The 20,272-nt window shown below is 42.4% G+C and overlaps 1 protein-coding gene across 2 annotated transcripts in view; it reads right to left on the bottom strand.

Moving 5' to 3' along the window:
• The window catches only part of ALKBH8 (alkB homolog 8, tRNA methyltransferase), a 78,044-nt gene that overhangs the window by 1,822 nt on the left and 55,950 nt on the right, over positions 1–20,272 (bottom strand). For both annotated transcript variants that reach the window (XM_077808712.1, XM_077808718.1), the window contains exons 10-11: positions 19,040–19,305; positions 722–871 (exon numbers count right to left, since the gene is read on the bottom strand). In XM_077808712.1, coding sequence (XP_077664838.1) covers positions 722–871; positions 19,040–19,305 — 416 coding nt within the window. The remainder of the gene's footprint in view (positions 1–721; positions 872–19,039; positions 19,306–20,272) is intronic.

Consider the following 20,272-nt stretch of genomic DNA (forward strand, 5'->3'; position numbering starts at 1 on the left):
ACGTGAGTCAGGTTAGCTGGTGTGCTCTGCCTGCTGATCATCATACTAAACTCAGTCATTTCTCTGTCTACTGTGTCCTTCTTCCTTTTTGTCTGTCTTCTTCACATCTTTCTCATCATCTGCTTAGATTGTAAACTCTTAGAGGCAGGGACTCTACTTGATGTGTCCAGTGCGTGCACCCTAATCTCTGAAGGATGATTCTAGGAGCTACTGCAATACAAATTATTACTAGTATTTATATTTGTATTATAGTAGTATCTAGAGGCATCAGCCCCATTGTGCTAGGCACTGTATAGACACAGAGCAAAGAGATGATACCTGCCCCAAAGAGCTTACATTCTAAATAATCTAAACAAATATTAAATCTACATAATAACAACATCAAGATGCAGCACAGCCCAATCTTATCAACCACCCCATGTGTAACATCTCTTCACCTTATGATCCTTTTAATGCCAGGGAGTAGGGAAAGTGTTGGAAGTTTTTGAGGCGGAAGGCGTTGCAGGAGACAAGAAGAGAAAGGAATGAGAAGGGATGAAGTGGCTATATCCATCCCCTCAGGCCTTCATCCTCCCTGTCCGTACTTTCTCCTCTTTTCTTTCCCTCTCATTTCCTTACACTCCCACATTCTCTCCTCTTTTGAGATCCTCTTTTGCCATTCACTTTCCTGTGGGACAAGCTGGTGACCTCTTGTGAGATCTACAGATGTGAGTGGACTTACTGCAGTAGAAAAATGGTGGATTACAGCGATGGAGATGCAGGCATCACAAGAACTATTTCGAACTGGCACAGACAATGCGTCACAAACAAATGCCTGGAATTTCTTTTCTCCACAGATGTCCACCAGGTTTTGGCTACGATCACAGCCAATCTGTAACAGAAAGGGTATTGTTAAACTGCTGGTTTTCACAGGAAGATAGTTACAGGAATGGCTCCATCAATCTCTTCTGTTCAGACACTGCACTGGATACACTTTAGTAAAAAAAATAAGTTTTAGTTAAAGGGAGAAAAAAAAATAGTCCAAATTATTTTTTTTGTTGCTGCTCATTTAAAATTGGCCTGTGGGGTACTGAACTCTCCAATTATTGCTTATGGACCCTTGACTCTGAAAAGCATGAGCTAAAATAGCCTTGGGACTGCTTGGGATAGTTCTCAAGGTACCCAGGCTATGAACCACCTTGTTACTTCCTGCCTCCAGCATGAGGGAGCCTTGCCTGTGCTAGCTGAGGGTTTGCTCCTTAACACCACCAGCCTGCCAGGCACTCAAACACTCTCCTCAGGGCTATGCCAATCCCGTCTTTACGTTGCAGATTAACAATCGATGTGCCCCAGTTCCCTTGAAATATTCCCCTGTGATACCCATCCCGACACTGGCTACTCACAGAAATCCCACATCCCCTGCTCTCAAAGGAACAGTGCACCCCACTTTACCAGTTTTACCTTATATCACCACTCCTGTATAATGCACAGCACTTGTGAGCACTTATAACAAAAGAAGCTTTATTTAAGAAAGAATAGGGATTCTACTAGACAAGAGAGATGGAAACAAATGGTGACAACAGAAAACAAAATCATACAACGCAAATTAGGGCCTGTGCTTATTAATGACCTTTCCTATTTAATAAATAGGTTTTCTCCACCCCAAAAGTTCAGTCTGTTGCAGAGCTGGCTCGCTTCTCAGGAACCAGGATCCAACTTTTCATGACACCACCGCCCCCAAGATATCTCCTCAGTGAATGGATGCAAAGTGTCTTTCTCCACCCTGTGATATAATGAATCAGTCTTTTGTCTTTACTCACAACCAGGGTGATTTCTGGTATGGTATAATGTTCCCTTTTTACCTCAAAGTGGTTTCAATTGTTTGCAGTTGTCTTTTGTGATTTTCCATTCACTATTCAGAAATGGGGCAAAGCTAGACCACCACAGACTAACCACAGAGAGGTGATAACTCCCTCCTGCTTAAATGGGCCATCACCGAGTCATCTGATTCCCTCGTGACTAACTTTTACTCCAAATCTATAAGGCATCATTTCAATATAGTTACATTATTCCTTAAATATTACTGTACATGCATCTTTCAATGATTATGAATATTGATAAGTTATAAGTTTTCAGTAGAGATCTCACATGCTGTCCTGTATGGATAAATACCATGGAAGTGGTGTATTAAGTGTTGTGAGTTTATCATATCTGAGACATGAGTTGCTTGAAAAGAACAGAAAACCCTTTGCCAGTTGGCACCAATGGGCCTCTGTGACACTGCTCCAACTTACATTACTGACATTTGGTCCTTCAGGTAGACAGGAACGGGGGAATGGAGTTCTGTCCTGCTCCTGATATTCTTCCTCTTCCTTCCAGCTGTTGGCTTTACACAGGGAGGAGTACCTATGTAGCTTCACACAGTCCTCCACCACAGGAACTGTTAATTGGCTACTTATAATCCAACCACTCTGCACCTTGTGTCTGACTAGTAACCCCTTAGGTATTTAAAAACGTGGGTAATATCCAACAGGTCAACTCTAGTATCAATGGTAAAACTCTCATTCACTGACTTCACTGGAGCCAGGATTTGGCACCCAGATGCCACCTTTTTGTCTGATAAAATTTTAAACAGCTAAAATACTGAACTCCCCATAGTTGGATTTTCTAATGGAACAAAGCAATTCAGCTCTAACTCTGGTGGTGCCAGTCGTGTCGCTATAGTATTTGCTATAAAGATTCAATACACATCGACACTTCGTAGTTTCTGTTTGAGTATGGAAATGTGAAATGTGTAGGTATACACATCCCAGCCCCAAAATATCATCACAAATACAAGGGTTAGAATTGAATGTTCAGCCCTTGTGTAACTTTAACAGAGTCACAGTATATACCAAGGGAGATGGGGCACAGGGTCAGTCTTAGGGCAGATTTCATAATATGGTATTTCCTTAGTTTGTACTTCCCTTTGCATTCAAGTCAAGAGTGAAGAGAAACAGCATCTACAAACATCCTTTTACATGCCTTACATCAAAAGAATAAATCAGCGATCAGCAAGGTCCTTCTGTAAAACAATCCTGCAGTGATGCATGCATCTCTTTGATTTCCAGGTCTGCCACCTGTATTGAATTTAATAGTCATGTTACCAACATATAGTCCAAATGCATGTTGGCTGGGAATATTAAATTTATTTTTGTTTTAAATAATCATCAATAGGAAGATAATGGAAAACAAGATTCCTAAATAATATTTGCTGGCAGTGTTTGTTTTATTTGAAACAAAAAGAATTCTAAGTCAGGCTGAATGGGAGAAGAATAGCAAACCACGTGTTCCAGAGTAACAGCCGTGTTAGTCTGTATTCTCAAAAAGAAAAGGAGTACTTGTGGCACCTTAGAGACTAACCAATTTATTTGAGCATAAGCTTTCGTGAGCTACAGCTAAATTGGTTAGTCTCTAAGGTGCCACAAGTACTCTTTTTCTTTTTGAAACCACGTGTTCTGACTAATCAATTTACTAAAGGTGACAGCATAGTTTAAATTAAAAAAAATCTCTGCTGCATTAATTTGTAAAAATTACTATAACGAGAGAGAGTGTAAGAAAGAGCTGAGTTATCCATAATACCATCACATTTTCTGGGTTCAATATAGCTTAGCTTTTGAGAATACAGTTAAGGCTTCTTTGCAAATTCCTACAGGGGCTGGCAGAATCTGAGCATGCCCAGTTACCTACACTGGATGGTTCCAGCTTTCCTCTTAGTGCCACCCTGCACTGGACTTGGATCACAGGTGCCTGGATCTTCTGTCCAGGCAGGTGTTACACCCCTGCTCCGTCCCTTCCCCCAAAGCCTCACCCTCGTCCTTCCTCTTCCCACCCCTGCTCCGGCCCCTCCCATCCACGGCCAAACAGCTGATCAGTGAAGCCCACCAAACAGCTGATGGGTTTTTTCCATGGGTGCTCCAGCCCTGGAGTACCCATGGAGTCAGTGCCTATGACTTGGATCCTCCCTTTTAAGGAGCTGCCCCCTCCACGTTTGACAGGCCTCACAGGTATACCCAGCTAGGACTGACTGTGCTCAGAGGAGCTCTTTAATCACTTTCTGACTGCAGTAGGATCTTATCCCACAATACACCCACTCACACCTAAGGACAATTTGGCCCTACACTTGTACAGTAGAAATGGGCTAGGTAGTGTGAATTAAATAAAAGCCACAGAAATGACCTTGAAAGAAACCACACTGTACACTAACGAAATCCAGTGAACTGAAACTAACTGAGAAGAACAAATCACATGACAGCCAGAATGTCAGGTCCTAATTTGCATCTAAATTATATGAAATAATTGTGAAGTCAGGCTTACTTATAATGTCATACTTATTAAAGTGAATCCACTTCCCAAAACAAAAAGACTGTATCTTGTGATGATCAAGGAGACCTTGAAACATGTTGGTTACAATGCACAGTGGATCTACAAAAGGTTCACTAGGCTTAATAGAACATTGTATTTAATGTAATTATGATAGAACCTGTGTGTATATGCATAAGTACTGAACGCAGAGAACCACCATAAATCTGTCTCTTACAGGAGTTAAGCAAGTTTAAGATCCTTACTAGGATTAGCACAGGATGATTTTTTATATATATAGTTATCAAAGAATAATTACGATATTCCAGCATTTTATATGTTACAGTGTGAGAACTATACACATACTGTATCACTTCAAAACAAATACACATTGGCTTACGTCTTTTAAAAACAATGAGCCAGATCCTCAGCAACTGTAAACTGGGTGAGTTCAATGGAGTGGCCCGTTATTTTTATGAGTATTTTTTTTCCATAGTGAAAAGGCAGTTTTGTCTTGTGAGATGTTGTCTGGCATTTACTGCCAGAGACAGAGAGTCAGAACTCTGGGCTCCTGTTCCCAGCTTCGTCACTGACTTGCTGGAGTGAGCTAGGGAAAAATATCACTTCACCATCAGAGTGATATGGTGAAGCTTCATGTTCACAAAGCATTTTAGGGTCAGAGAAGTGCCCCATATTAGCATCTAGCAGACCCTCTCCCTTACATTGCTCTCTGATTAAAAATAAAATAAATAATTAAGAAAATGCCCTACGTATAACAGGGAGCATTTTAGTTTTTGTCAAGATAAGTTTTTAAATATTGTTTTGTTCAGCAAGGGATGCTGTCCTCACTGTTATTTTCTGGAACAGTGGGGAAAGGAAGGAATTATTATTGTGTGTCCAAAAATGTGGTAGGAACCTGACAAAAATGAGTGAAGATATCAGTCAGCTGTACAATGGTAAGTTACTGAATGGTCTTCCTCTTGCATGTCTGTGCAGCACCTAACCCATTTTTTGAGCCATCACAGCCTAGATAACTAATAATAGTCCTGGAAATCCCTGGAGTCTTTGGTTAGTTCCTCAGCCAGCATCTTCATCTCCTGTTTATCCTTCTCCTCTTCTGGTTCTCACTATATGCTCTCTTTGGAAGACCTCTGGGGCTTGACCTGCTACCACTTCTGCTAGTCTCATTTCTTTCCTCTTGTGGCGCGTTATGCGATGGAACCCCAGCTCTTTCCAGGATTTTTCACCCTCGGCCACATCTCTCAGAATTTAAATGCAATCTCTGTAGGAAAACCAAAGTTTAGGGGGAAACCCCAGTGCTACTTTTACGTTGACCTGACACAGGTGTTTTGGTAATGCCACTGACCTTCCTTTTCTTTCCCCAGAGTTTCAGCAGGGCATGTCCTTCTCTAACAATTCTCACTAAGGGTACGTCCACGCAGCCTGTGGCAGTGAGCCTCCAAGCCCAGGTCGAGAGACTCAGGCTTTTGGGTCTCACGCTACTGTATTAAAAATAACGGTGTAGACGCTGCAGCGTGAGCTCTGAAACCTGGGGCAGGGGATGGACTTTAGAGCCTGAGCCACAACTTAAGAGCGCTATTTACACAGCTATTTTTATCACAACAGCATGAACCCCACGGAGCCGGAGGCTGTTGCTTCCCATGAGCCTGGGCTCAGAGGCTCTCTGCTGCTGGCTGACAGACCAGCCATGACCCTGGTTCTCACGCAGCAAGATAACCATATCCCCATGGCAAGACCTTGCAGCTGTGTCCACAGGACATGGCATGCTCAGTCTACATGCATAGGAGTTTCTTCCTCTTTCCCCAGGAGTTCTCTGCAGCATTTCCATATATAGTTATACATTTTAAGGCCAGAGGGGCCCAGTATGATCACCTAGAATGATCTGCAAAACACAGACCATAGAATTTCACCGAGTGATTCCTGCATCAAGCCCAGCACTTCTGGTTGAGCAAAAGCATCTCTTTTTGAAATTCATTAAATCTCAATTTAGATATTTCAAGTGATGGAGAATCCATCACATCCCTAGGTAAGTTGTGTATTTTTAAGGTTCCCCCTTTTCTTATCCGTTTTGGGAATCCTTTCAATCTTATTTCAGCAAATCAAGCTCCTTGCTTGGAACCACCTGAAGTCTCTTATCTGTGTCAGGTACTGTAGCTGAATGTTCAGTTGAGCATGGCTCAAGTCTAATCATGCTAGCAGCCAGGAGTTTTACACCTTTTATTATTTCCTTGAAGGAGGCTAGCATCTCAGGTTTAAGTGGTTTTATTTTAGACAGCAATCCCCTAATGGCTGCCTTTGTGGCACACACATTCCTACCTTTTTCCATTATTCTTTGTGAATAGAACACTGGCACACAGGGAGTTCCACAATGGATGCTGCTGCTTCTCTCTCGTAGCTTGCAAAAAACCACTTAATGTAAGCATTGCATTTCTGCACAATACTTCCAGGGTTGTAATCTTTAGACACTCGTTACTTGCAGTTTCAGGGTCTCCTTGATTTTCTAAGGCCTCAGCTACACTGCAATTTCAGTCTGTGATACAGTTCCACCAAGGCAAGCCACTTAACGTAGACATGGTTTACACTAGCGTATCCAACTCTGTTTTACACCAGAATAAGCTGCACTGGCAAAAATCATATCTGCACTGGCGTTTGTAGCTGGGCAGGTAAAACCCCATCATAAACAAGTTCTCAGTCACTTAAATTGCCACATGTGGGCTATGGATAAGCAGTGCTGCTAAGGAGCAGACCATGTAACCCATTAGACCGAAGAGAGAAATGGAAGAATAAAAGGGAAGTTATAGGGAAGGAACGTGGGGATTGAGAAAAATGGGAAGAGCAGTGATTTGTAAGCATTTCTGGCAGCCCCTACTGTCACTACTGGACTTCTAGCAGCCCAGCTGCCATGGTTTCATCCAGAGATGGCTGCATTTCAGTGGTGAGTAAAAGGATTCTAATAGCATATAGTTAGTAAAGTCATATGGAATGGAACATGGGGACAAAAGATGCTAAATAAAGACACTATTAATGCCATCACAACCTGGGAGAGGCTAAGTCCTCAGCCAAGATTAGGTAGAGATAGAAAAAACACTATTATGTTGCTGTGACAGAATACACCCCACATGTTGTTGTAATAATGTCTGTACAAGGCATGCCTTGTGAGGTATCATTTAAAAACTCATGACTTGCTGATCAATGATACAGCAAAATGCACATAGCAGTGCTGTATATAAAGTTATGAACATAAGCTGAAAACATGACTGAAGTATGTTTCCCAGATAAGTCTGGGAAGTGGCTAAGCCAATTCCTCGGAGACAAAGGGCAAGCTGACGCCTCAGCCAGGTGTCAACAAGGCTAATGGACCATTCCCTGCTAAGTGGCCATTCTTTGGCAAGGAAGGGGGCAGCAAGGACAAAAATCTACGTCTTAGCAAAGAAACAGCATGGAGTTTCCTTTCTTCACCAGACTGCCTGTAGCCTTGCTCCCAGCTGGAAATGCTTCTCAGAGCGGGGCAGGACTATAAAAAGAAGGGGCAGACACCCCAAAACACCCCTCTCTCTTTCTCCCTATCACCTCATTCGTCACACCTGAGAAGACAAAAGGAAACACCCATTGGACTCTGGAGGGGTCCAGACCTGAGAGTTTGGTCAGTAATCTGCTGGAGCATGTGGTAAGAAAGTCTGCTTTGCAACTCAGTTAGTTTCTTAAGTAGATACTAGTAAACATGTTATCTTTATTTTTCTTGTAACCATTCTGACTTTTACGCCTCATTACTTGTACTCATTTAAAATCTCTCTCTCTTTGTAGTTAACAAACTTGTTTTATTGCTTTCTCTCAGCCAGTGTGTTTAAACTGAAGTGTCTGGATAGCTATTAAAATAATAAAATGGCATATTATTCCTTTAAAGGAATAGCAGATTTAATATATTTGTACTGTCCAGGAGAGGGCTGGACAGTACAGGACAGACATTTCTGGGGGAAGATCTGGGTCTAGGGGTATGTTGGGGTCACCCTACCACATAGCCCAGGCTGGTAAGAGTCACAGTGAGGCTGGCTGCCTACAGCATGCACAGACATAGCTGGGAGTGACACACATGCCAGAGGCTGTTTGTGAGCAGTCCAGGTTGGAGGCTGTAGCAGCAAGGCACTGTAAAGGGCACCCAGGTTACAGAGCCAGGGTGACACAGCTACTCATTAATCTGGATTGTGCCCCGGTATGTCATAGTATCCCATCATTATATATATTCTTTGTACTTTACCTCATTATAACTAACTCCACCTAGTGGAATTAGTTCATTTAAGTCTCTTGGAACCTGATTGATTCAACTCATCAGACGCAGATAGAGAGAACAACATCTAATTCTGAAATCCAACCACCAAATGAAATTATATGGCTCCCGAGAGAAACATTTCAGCTATAACTAATAGCATGAGAGTCTTGAGGAACCAAATTACATTCTAGCAAGTGTGCGCACACGGAGGCACACACAGACAGAGCAAGAAAGACGACAGTACAGCCACAGCAAGAGAGAAAAATTCCCTTGCTTTAGCTGGTCTGAGTCAGACCTTTAGGATTTCTTTCACGTAGTGTTTTGTTTTCTACTGCACAGAACCAAGATGCCTTTGGAAATAATATGCTGCGTCTAAAACGGGAGGTTCATCTCTCACTAGCATAATATCAGAATCAACTCATATACATCAATATGTTCACTTGTTTTGTGCTTCTTGCTCACCTGTTCTTTTGGAGCTCTTCAGCCCCCAGCCACCCCACCTCAAGATCTTTCACCCCTTCAGTTACTCTTTATTGAGAGAGCAGGGCAATGGAGGCTCCCCAGAACAGACTGCCTGCCCAGTGTTTAGTCAGCACCGTCTGACCACTACCCAACACAGAGAACTGGCTCCAGGGATACTTTGTAAGTCAGTTCTTCCTATCTGCTTTCACATGTCACCAGGTTCACTGAAATGCCGTCTCCTCTGGGAGGACAGCATAACCAACGGAGCCCTGATACTTCCACCAACTTGCACTAATAATGCACCAAACCTTTTACTCCCCTTTCTGAAAAAACAGCACATTTTATGTGATACTCCAAATCCTGGCTGATCCTAGACTGGGAGGGAGAAAGGAGTGGGGAGAAAGAGACCCATGTCTCCCTGCAGAAAAGGTAAAGTGCTATATAAGTGCCAAGTAAATACTTAAATTAAGTAAATCATTAATTAAAGTTTGTAAAATACTTTGAGATCCTTGGACAAGGGCTGCTATAAAAGTGAAAATTGGCTACACTAAAATCCACCTTTTTACATCTTATGTATTACCACAGTTCTCATTAATGTCAATATTCTTGCCAAGGTCTACTTGATACACTTTCACATAGTCACTGTTTGTTTGCACTTTCCATCAATGTGTCATCCCAATTAAAAATGGAAACTCTGAAAATGCAAGGCTACAATGCCCTTGAAGCTTATGCTGTAGCTCTTTGGGGATGCTGTACCTTCCCATGTGCATTCACACATGACCACCCCTGCTTTGGCATGCTGAAAACTTGGAGTCAGATCCAAAGTCCACTGAATTCAATAGGAGTCTTTGCATTGACTTCAGTGGGCTTTGAACTTAGGTCATTGTAGTGGTCTAGGCTGAAATATGGCATTATAAGAAAACAAAAGCCCTAGACATAGATATCAAAGTCGTACTTAAAAACAATGACATAAATGTAACAAAAGCCAGCTAAAAAACCCAGAGAATTGTTTGGTGAAAATCAGTTCCTCTGGCTCCTTTGCATACACTACAACAATGAAATACCCATGCGAGCCAAAAAAACACTGGGATCTCATATTTTATCAGATGCACAATCTTCTGTCAGTTTCTGTCCTAACTAAATGAGGCTCTGATTCCATCTCTCACTCAAAATTCTTCACCTGAGTTTCTTATTGTCATGCAATTGCTGTCCTCTATTGTAACAGAATAATACAGCCATTACAGCATAGCTGGTTTTGTTGAGTGTGCCTGAATTCATGCTGGTTCCATTGTCACACAATAATACCTGCCTAGACAAGGCTCTGTGTAATCAGCTAAAGAAACTCAAGCAAACACAATAGCACAGACAGCTGTGGGGACATTTTCAGACAGTGCCTAAAGATTAAAACACCGTGAAACGTACCTTAACTTTGAATTGCTGTTAGAGCTGCTATTTAAAAGTACCCTTTCTAAAAATGTACTGAAACCTCTACAGCACACTGCCTACACGCAGAAAATACTTGTCTCAGTTCCTTCTCTTTACTTTCCAATATCTGCAGGTCAAAATACTTCAGGCGGCACAGTAGCATTGATATATTTGTGCCTTAATAAAATAACTCAATTTCTCAGCGATGTGTCACTGCCTCCTGTCCTAGAGTATCTGGGCTGAGAGTTCTGAATAGGCATTATGAATACAGAGAGACCTTTTAAAAGGAACGAATAAGTATTGTCCTGTAAGGGCAGACCACAATTACTGAGAAAAACGCTGGGTCAAATACCTCCCTCAGTCAAGGGAGAAAAATGGAGGAAAGATTTTATTCTCTGTTTCTTACTCCTGGGGGAATTCTGCACCAAAAAATTAAAAATTCTGTGCCCAAAACTTAAAAATTCTGCACACAATATTTTAAAATTCTGCAAAGTTTATTTCTCAAAATAACACTACATAATCACCGAGGTTAAATTATTTTGGTAATTTATTTCAAAATACCTGTCAGCAAGTATGTCTGAAACAATACAGACACACACAAAAATTCTCCCTGGAGTTGAGAGTTAAAGAAACCGCTATGACAACCCAGTTCCTGTTTCTCAGCAGTGTCCTCTATGTGCGAGCTGGGCTCTGCCAGGTCCAGTGGCCCCTGGTGGTAGCCAGCAACACTGCAGCCCATTTCTGTGGGGGAAAGGAAATTATGCACAAAAAGCATTAATTTCTGCAAAATTCTGCATTGCGTAGTGGTGTAGAATTCCCCCAGGAGTAATAGTATCTACAGACCAATCCTGTTATCCTGATACTTCACCTGCCAAAACAAGTGTACTCTGCAAATTCCCCCCCACCCTTCCACACTCATATCTGACCCAAGTCAATGGGGCTAAAACAATGTATGAAATGTGATCAGGCTCACATACTCACTGCGAAAGCCCAATAAGCACCAGCAGGGACACAAGGGACAGCTGCATCCTCTCCCTGGAGTAAAAAGGGCAGAGCATGCTGACAAATCCAGCACAATAATTCTATAATGAAGCACCAGTCTATAATGAACCCCAACGGTACCTGCCACTAAAGATAATGCTTACATGTTGCCCCATGTTCTAAACTACTTCCTGTGGGACTGTGCAGCAATGCTTCAGGGAAACAGGTACAAAATCCCTTTAAGGGCTATATTTTCAGAAGGGCTGAGCCTAACTCTCACACAAATTTGCACCCACAAAATAAACTATGGGCACAAACCAAAATATATGCATGTCCAACTTCCTGGTATGCTCCCACAATCATAGGAACAGCCCTCCATTTAGTCCAGTATACAATCCCAGAGAGTGGCCAGTACCAAGCACTTCAGAGGAAGGTGCATAAAAACACCTTAATGGACATTTATAGCATAAACTACCCAGGGATAAACATCCTCCTAAGCTAAACACCAGGTGATAGGGGTTATGTTCTGAAGCCTAGAGGTTTATATCACTTATAAAAAAAAATTATCATTAGCTATGGAACTATTTAATCCTACTCTGAATCCTGTTAAGCAGTGGTACCTTGTGGCAATGAGTTCCATAAGTTAATTATGGACTGTCTGTATCAATTTTAAATAGGGTCACCTTTCAATTTCATGGTCCGGCCTCTTGCTCTCACATTATGAAAATGGGTAAACAGAAGTGCCTGATCTACCTACTCCTGGACCCCAAACATGCATGGATTTAAACATGAACAGAGCTGGGGCCATATTGATCTCCTCAAATGAAACACTTTTAATATCTTCAGTCTCTCTTCATACCATAGTCTCTCGATGCCTGTATTCATTTTAATCCCCAATCCCTAGACCTCTTATGTTTCTGCTATGTCTTTTTTTGAGATAGGGCAACTAGATCGGAGCACTGTATTCCAGGGAGGGAATCCCATTAATTTACAGAGTGGCATTATAGTATTTTCATTAGAATTCTCTCTCATTTTTTACATAATCTAACATTTTGTTGGCTTTTTTTTACTATTGCCATGCCCTGAGATGTGTTCATTGAGCTGTCCCCAAGGACACGCAGGTGTTTTTCCTGAGTTGTTAGAGTTAATTTAGAATATATAACACTTATGAGTAGTTTAAATTATTTCTTCCAATCTGCATTATCTTGCATTTGTCAACCAATTGCATCTGTCACTGTGCTGCTGAGTCACCAAGCTCTGTTAGGTCTCTCTGAAAGTTCCTCATATTCGTATCTAGCCTTGACTACCCTTAATCATTTTGTGTCATCTGTTAATTTTGCAAAATATACATCAGTGACTGTGAGTCTTGATCCTTGATCCACAGGGCATGTCGGCACTACTAAGCTTCATCCTGCCCCTAGTGGCCTGCTAGGCTAGCCTAGTGGCTAACGTTGTCAGAATAGGAACTGAACTCTTACAGAGGACCCCAGTCCTGGAATCCGATTGGGAGACTGCTGGGCGTCCTGATTGGTTCACAGCATCTATATAAATCCAGCTCAGGAACAGGAAGTTGTCCATGCAACTGGACTCCCCCTGCTTTGACTGTTCCCCTGAGATACCTGCTCCTACTGCCGATCTCCCAGTAACCTGACCCTACCTGCCTCCTGACCTCTGTTTGCCCTCTGGCCTGTCTCAGACACTGACATCCTGGTATCAGACCTGACCTGACTCCCAACCCCAGCTCTGACTAGTAGGTCAGACCATCCACATCCCAGTTGTGACAGTGCATCATCTGTTCCTTATAGCCCACCCCTTAGCTATTAGAACAAACCAGAGTCCGTCCTGTGCTCAGCTGACCTGAGTCTTTGAAAAAGTGGAGGTGACTTACCTGTAACTGGAGGTTACTGGAGATGTGTTGTCCCGATCTGTATTCCACACCTGAGTACACATGTGCACCATGTGCCTGAGTCCAGAGATTTTTAGTAAGATGTGCCCATAGGTCTTCACATGTGCAATTGTTTTCCTCTTGCTCTGAACTGAGGGCTGTCAAAAACCTACAGCTAAGTAGCATAAAATCCCTCCTTTACCTGTAAAGGGTTAAGAAACTCAGATAACCTGGCTGGCACCTAACCAAAAGGACCAATAAGGTGAGAAGATACTTTCAAATCTGTGGGGTAAGGTTTTTGTTTTGGGCTTGAGTGTTCTCTCCGGAGACAAAGAGAGAGACCAAGCAAGTCATCTAGCTCCTGCTGAATGATTCATCTAAACTTACAGACATAGTAAGTAATTGCAAGGAAATGCGTTTGAGTCTCTTTTGTTTAACTTGTGAATTTTCCCTGTGTTAAGAGGGAGGTTTATTGTAACTTTGAAGTTTTGCCTAAAAGGTAATCCTCTATGTTTTAAATCTTATTACTGTGTAAAATTACCTTCCATCCTGATTTTACAGAGGTGTTTCTTTTACTTTTTTTGTCTTTATAATAAAGTTCTGTTTTTTAAGAATCTGATTGGTTTTTAGTGTCCTAAAAACCCAAGGGGCTGGTCTGTGCTCACCTGGTTTACCTATTTGGTTGGTAGATTATTCTCAAACCTCCCCAGGAAAGGGGGTGAAGGAGCTTGGGGGAATATTTTGGGGAAACAGGAACTCCAAGTGGTCCTTTCCCTGAATCTTTGTCTAACTCACTTGGTTGTGGCAGCAGTACTCATCCAAGGACAAGGAAGGATTTGTGCCTTGGGGAAGTTTTTTACCTAAGCTGGTAGAAATAAGCTTAGGGGGTCTTTCATGCGCATCCCCACATCTATAGCCCAGAGTTCAGAGTGGGGAGGGAATCCTAACAAGGGCATAAGAGGCAGTGTGGAACAACACCTCTCCAGTTCCTTCTCTTATCATGAATCCTGTCATGATCCACAGCAGAGGGGACGAATGGTGGACACTGGAATACAGGTAGGAATACAGGAATACACATCTCAAAGAACCTTCAGTGACAGGTAAGTCACCTCCTCTTCTCCTTTGAGTGTTGGTCCATATGTGTATTCCACACATGGGAGATTAGTAAGCAGTAGTCAAACCAGAGGCAGGTGCTAGGATTCAGATGGCATGGATGTCTGTAGTACTGCTGGTCCCACAGCTGCATCTACAGTAAGGCATAACGCTTTGCAAAAGTATGGATACAGCTCCAGATAGCCACCCTACATATATCTAGCAGAGATACATCTCATAGAGATGCTGTAGAGATTGCTTGCATGCTAGTGGAGTGGGCTCTCATCCCCTTCAAGGGGGTGGGGCGGGATACATACTAGTTGGTAACAAAGGATGAGGCAGTCCGAGGTCCATTTAAAGAGTCTCTGCACAGACAGTATTTGACATCTTGATTGTTACCCTAAGGTGATAAATACTCTAGGTGTTTTCCTAATTGCTTTTTACCTGAAGATGGAACCCTAGTGCATGTCAGATGACTGGAGATTGAAGCTTTCTTCCCTCACCAGAAGCATGAGGTTTTGAAAAAATACCAGTAAGTGGATGGTTTAATACATGTGAAACTCAGAAATTACTAGAGGGGTGAATTTTACGTGGAGGCAGAGAGACCTTCTCTTTATGAAAAGTGGTATACGGTGGATCTGCCACGAGCACTCCGAGCTTACTCAGACTTCTGGCTGATGTGATGGCAACTAGGAAGGCAACTTTCACTGAGAGATGGGACATGGAACAAGTAGCTATTGGTTCAAAAGGAAGTCTGTAAGTATTGAAAGGATGATACTAAGATCCCATTGTAGTGTTGGTTTCACCACTGGTGGGAAAGTTCTAATGAGTCCCTTCAGAAATCTAACTGTGACGAATCTTTGGCAGAACTTGTGGTGTTCATGGGATGGGAGGAAAGGTATATCTGAGGTGGTCCATCCAAGGTAGCAGAAGGGACTCGCTCTTGAAGCCCTGACCCAGCATTACTCTGGAGCAGTACAGGGGGAGTTACTTGTTCACCTGTGAAGTGAAGATGTCCCCACAGAATGAAGATCTTGTTCAGGACAGAATTATAAATCCCCCATTCGTGTTCCATGTAAAAATATCTGCTGAGGCTGTCCTATAGGGAGTTATGCACACCAGACTGTATACTGCCAAGAGAGTTATGTGGTTTCTAATGTACCTAATTCAATAGATTTATTGGTTCTACATACAAAGAAAGGGATCCTGTCCCCCCCTTTTTGTTTATGTAGAAGATAGTCATCATGTTGTCTGACATCATCTGGATATGGTGGAATCAGATGAGTAGAAGGAATGCATTGCAGGCTAGATGTACCGTCCTTAATTCCTGTAGGTTGGGATGCATCTGGCCTCTCAAGAAGGTTCAGGTGCATGGTGCAGTGTGACTGTCCACGTGGGCTCCCCAACCTAAGAGGGAAGCATCTGTGGTGGGTTGTGCACCAGGCAAGAGAAGCCATGACCTTGGTCAGGACTGTTATTCTGGCATTGATGGTGTCTTTGTCTGGTGAGTAAATGGACCGAGTCTAAAGTCTTCAGGGCGTTCGTTACTGATCTTCAGTATGCTGATGATTGTGTCATCCTCATGTACACGGAGAATGACCTTCAGTTCATTCTGGATTTTCTTGCGCAAGCTTACCGAAGCCTAGGATTCTCACTCAATATTGAGAAGACTAAAGTGCTCTATCAACCTGCTTCAGGCCTTGCACATGATCCACCACATATCACCATTGAGGGTCAGACTTTGGAGACAGTTGAGCACTTTTGCTACCTCGGTAGCCAACTTTCTCAAAATGCAAAAATCGACTGTGAAATCCAGCACAGGATCCAGTGTGCAAGTGCTTCCTTTGGGAAATTTAATCTGAGGAGTTTTCACAGATCACGACCTACGGCAGGACATCAAGATCCAGGTCGATAAGACAATTGTTGTTCCTACACTCCTCCATGGATGCGAAACTTGGATGACCTATTGACAGCACCTCAAGTGCTTGGAGAGGTATCACCAACTATGCCTCTGGAAAATCCTTTGTGTAAAGTGGCAAGATAGCTGAACTAATGTCAGCACCCTCGCTGAAGCCAATGTCACCAGCATTGAAGCAATGATCCTCATGCACCAACTTCACTGGGCTGGACGTCCTGTGCTGATGCCAGACTCTCGCCTCCCAAAACAAGTCCTCTACTCTCAGCTCACCCTGGGTCAGTGATCACATGGGGGTCAGAGGAAATGCTACAAAGACACACTGAAAGTGTATCTTAGGAAAACTGATGTGGACATCACTAGCTGGGAGGAGCAAGCCACTAACTGACCCCAATGGTGTGCATACATATCCGTGAGTGGAATACACAGAGGGACCATCACTTGAAGAACTTTTTCTCTCTAGTTAGATGTGGAGATTTTTCTTTCTGGAGAGCGCTCAGTCAGGAATGAAAGATTGCAATGTACTTGACATACCAGTGGACTAATAATTATTTTCAGGCTAGAGGGGTCAGGCATAAACATGCCTGCTTATAAATCAGTTGTTCTTTCTGGCTTGTAACATCAGTAATGCAAACAGCTGTATTACAAACAGCTTATGTTTTATAGTGGAGTATAAATAGTAGGACAAACTCCTAGATAGATAAACAAGTCAGACTTTCATTATTATTAATGAAGGGAGGAGAGTGAGTGTGTGGGGATGTGCCAGAGGGTAGAAGATACAGTTGAGTGACAGAATACAGGAGATTAGTGAATGTTAGTGATGGGGGTGTCTTTGATGATGGGAAAAGAGAAACGAATCGATAAGGAAGATGAGAGAAAGAACAAGTGATTGAAGGGAGACAAAAAACTGCAAGAACACAATCACAACAATGAAAGGAGAAAGGTCAGAAGAAGAGAAAAAGGGGCGATGGAAAAATTATACACCACAAAAACTGGTAAGAAAGGAAAAGAGAAACAAGGAAGAAATGTTACACCAAGATTTATTGAGCAGAATGGACATTAAACGGGAACAGAAGCAATAACATGTAGGAGACCAAGTAGGCCAGATCGTTAGGTGGCATAAATCAGTGTAGCTCCATTGACTTCAATGGCTCTATGCCAATTTTAACCAGTGAGGATCTGGCCCAGTATGTTTGGGTTTTTTAAATGACTACTGAATAGCATGCAAAATGTCAAAGGTTACATTAAATAAACTGATAAAGAATAAAACATGGATAGAAAAGATGAACAAGGAGACAGGAGAACCATGCTGCAGGAAGTTCACCTTGGGCAGAAAATTGCCTACAGCTGCCCCTATTATGCATGCCAGGCTGAAAGAGTTTGAATGATGCCCTTTTATTTTACACTTTTTTCCTTGTTTGTTTATTCTGAAACATAGGCCCCAAATGTGCAAATGGGGTTTTAGACTACAAGCTCTTCACGGGGGTCTTGTCTTTGCTTCTTCCATGAGTACTTTGGCACATTAGAAATAAATACCACGGATAATAAAATCCACAGAAGGTGTGGTACCTACTGACTATAAATTATGCCAGTGTGTTAGCTTCTGTCTCTAGCAAAGTGCATCTGTGGAGAGATTTAGTGGATGTTACACACTACGGGGATCTCATGTCATACCCTGTTCCATCAGCAAGAGGCACTCTACTGCTATCTACTAGCATACGTGGGAACTGGATATTTTTATACAGATGCATCTCTCTGTCATATTTTTTAACAATTCTGCTTTTTGATATTTGTTAGATAAAGATGTATCACTTGCACAGAGTCAAATGCTCCCCTTCACTGTGTAATGTAGAAGGAAACAAAAGAGCATAAGGAAGGGGTGAAAGGTCACAAAAAACAAAGTGGGGGAACATGGTGGCTTACTGGCAGCTCCCTTCATCCCTGAGAACTCACAGAAGCCCTCTTTGAGTGTGCTACACAGCTGGGTTTTTGCGGGGAGAAGAGGACTGGTGAGCAGTCACTTTACTTTACAGGCTCCCCTCAAAACTTGGTAGAGTTCTAATTGGAGGTTTGTGTTGAACTTGATACTCCTTGAATATCCACTTTCTTGTCTGTGGCTGCTTCTGTACACACTCAACATGTGTTTGTGTAGGGGTGAGGGTTGGTGTGCAGTCATGACGAGGACAGCCAATGGCAGCCCAGTTCCCAAGTAAGCCATGTTGCCAGAGAAAGAGGACCATGGTGCAGTATACAGAGGGCACACCTTGCAGATACACATTGGAGATCTTATTGGTACTGCAGTTTCAGAGACATGTCCCACATCCCTTCCACCCACTTTCCAAGTGGAAAATCTACTGGGACACCTGGAATTGTCTGACCATTTGCCCCTTTAGCAGGTTTTTCACAGCAGTGGTGAATACAGACCATTGTAATTATTCACTACAGTTTTCCACTATGACATACTTTGATTTGCAAACCAAAAAGAAAAGGCGACAAATGGAATGTGCAAACTTAGGACAATCGGTAATTGCTCTTTGGGGTTGGGAGCATCTTATAATTCTGTGTTTGTACAGTGCCTAGCACAATGGGGTTCTAGTCCATGACTGGAGGTCCTAGGTATCACAGTAACACAAATAACAATAAGAGAAGACAAATAACATCAGTGACTTACCATGTACAAGTCCTTGTTGATTCCGAGATATTTCCCATTTCCACAACCTATGTCAGCCACTATAGAGCCTTTTGGTAAAGTCCTAAGAAACTCAACAATTTGGGGCCATGGACTATGCCTGGTGCTGCTGAAGTGTGTTGCGATCTCTTCATACACCTTGTGTACGTACTCTTGTTCCAGCTTTGGGGCTTCTGTCTCACTGTCATGGAATGAGGGTGCTTCCTCTCTTTGATGGCCTTGCTGACTGTCACATACAGAAGGGTAAACTAGGGTACAGGAATAAAAAATCCAGTTAGGAAACTTTTAACTTGTTGGTTACATTTACTTAATAGGAAAACAAACAAAAAAAAGAAAAAGAAAAAATCCATTAAAACCGTAGAATATAATGAAGGCTTTGTAAAAGACATCTGTCAGTATAGCTGAACTGCAGATCAAATTGTAAAAGTCTGAAAAACTTTAAAACAAACAGCCAGTATATTAGTCAACGTACTAGCTTACTAGAAGCTTGTTGTAAAATGATCATCTGTCATGTTATCCAAGATTCCCACCAGCTTTTGCATCCAAAATGATACATTACCACTCGTGTCAAAGATCATGTGCTTGCTGTCATAGAGCCTCTACTACAGCGTGTAAGTTTTAAAGGTGAAATTCACCACTGTACACACGGGCTACACCGTACACACCACTTAAATCCCTATTTTGAGGGCTTAAGTGATGCATATGTGTTGTGATGTCTTATATGGTCCCCGACACCATAGTATCTGAACACCTCACAGTCTTTAATGTATTTATCCTGACAACACCCCTATGAGATAAGGAAGTATTATTGTCCCCCTCCCTTTTTTTTTTTAAAACAGATGGGCAACTGAGATACAGAGAGACTAAATTACTTGACTAGCCCAAGGTCATAGGCAAGTCTGTGGTGAAGAAGAGAATTTAATCCAGGTATCTGAATTCCCAGGAGAGTGCCCTCACCATTGGACCATGTCTTGGCCTTTCCCTTAATTTCACCCAATAAGGAGTATGGGCTTCAAGCCTCTAGAAAGCATCAATTTGGTATTTTTAGATGGCAGCCTCCCATCAGGATCTTCCAACATTCATTTATCTTACTTTTCGTGTCTGGCCAGATCAGCCCCAAAACAGAACCTGACTAGAGTCAAGCTGATTAGGAGCAATCATGTTATTTTTTTAGGAACTGTCCCAGCTGGAGATGTCATTAGAGGAGATTTTGGA

The sequence above is a fragment of the Eretmochelys imbricata genome, chromosome 1 (genome assembly GCF_965152235.1).
Source record: "Eretmochelys imbricata isolate rEreImb1 chromosome 1, rEreImb1.hap1, whole genome shotgun sequence".
NCBI lineage: Eukaryota > Metazoa > Chordata > Testudines > Cheloniidae > Eretmochelys > Eretmochelys imbricata.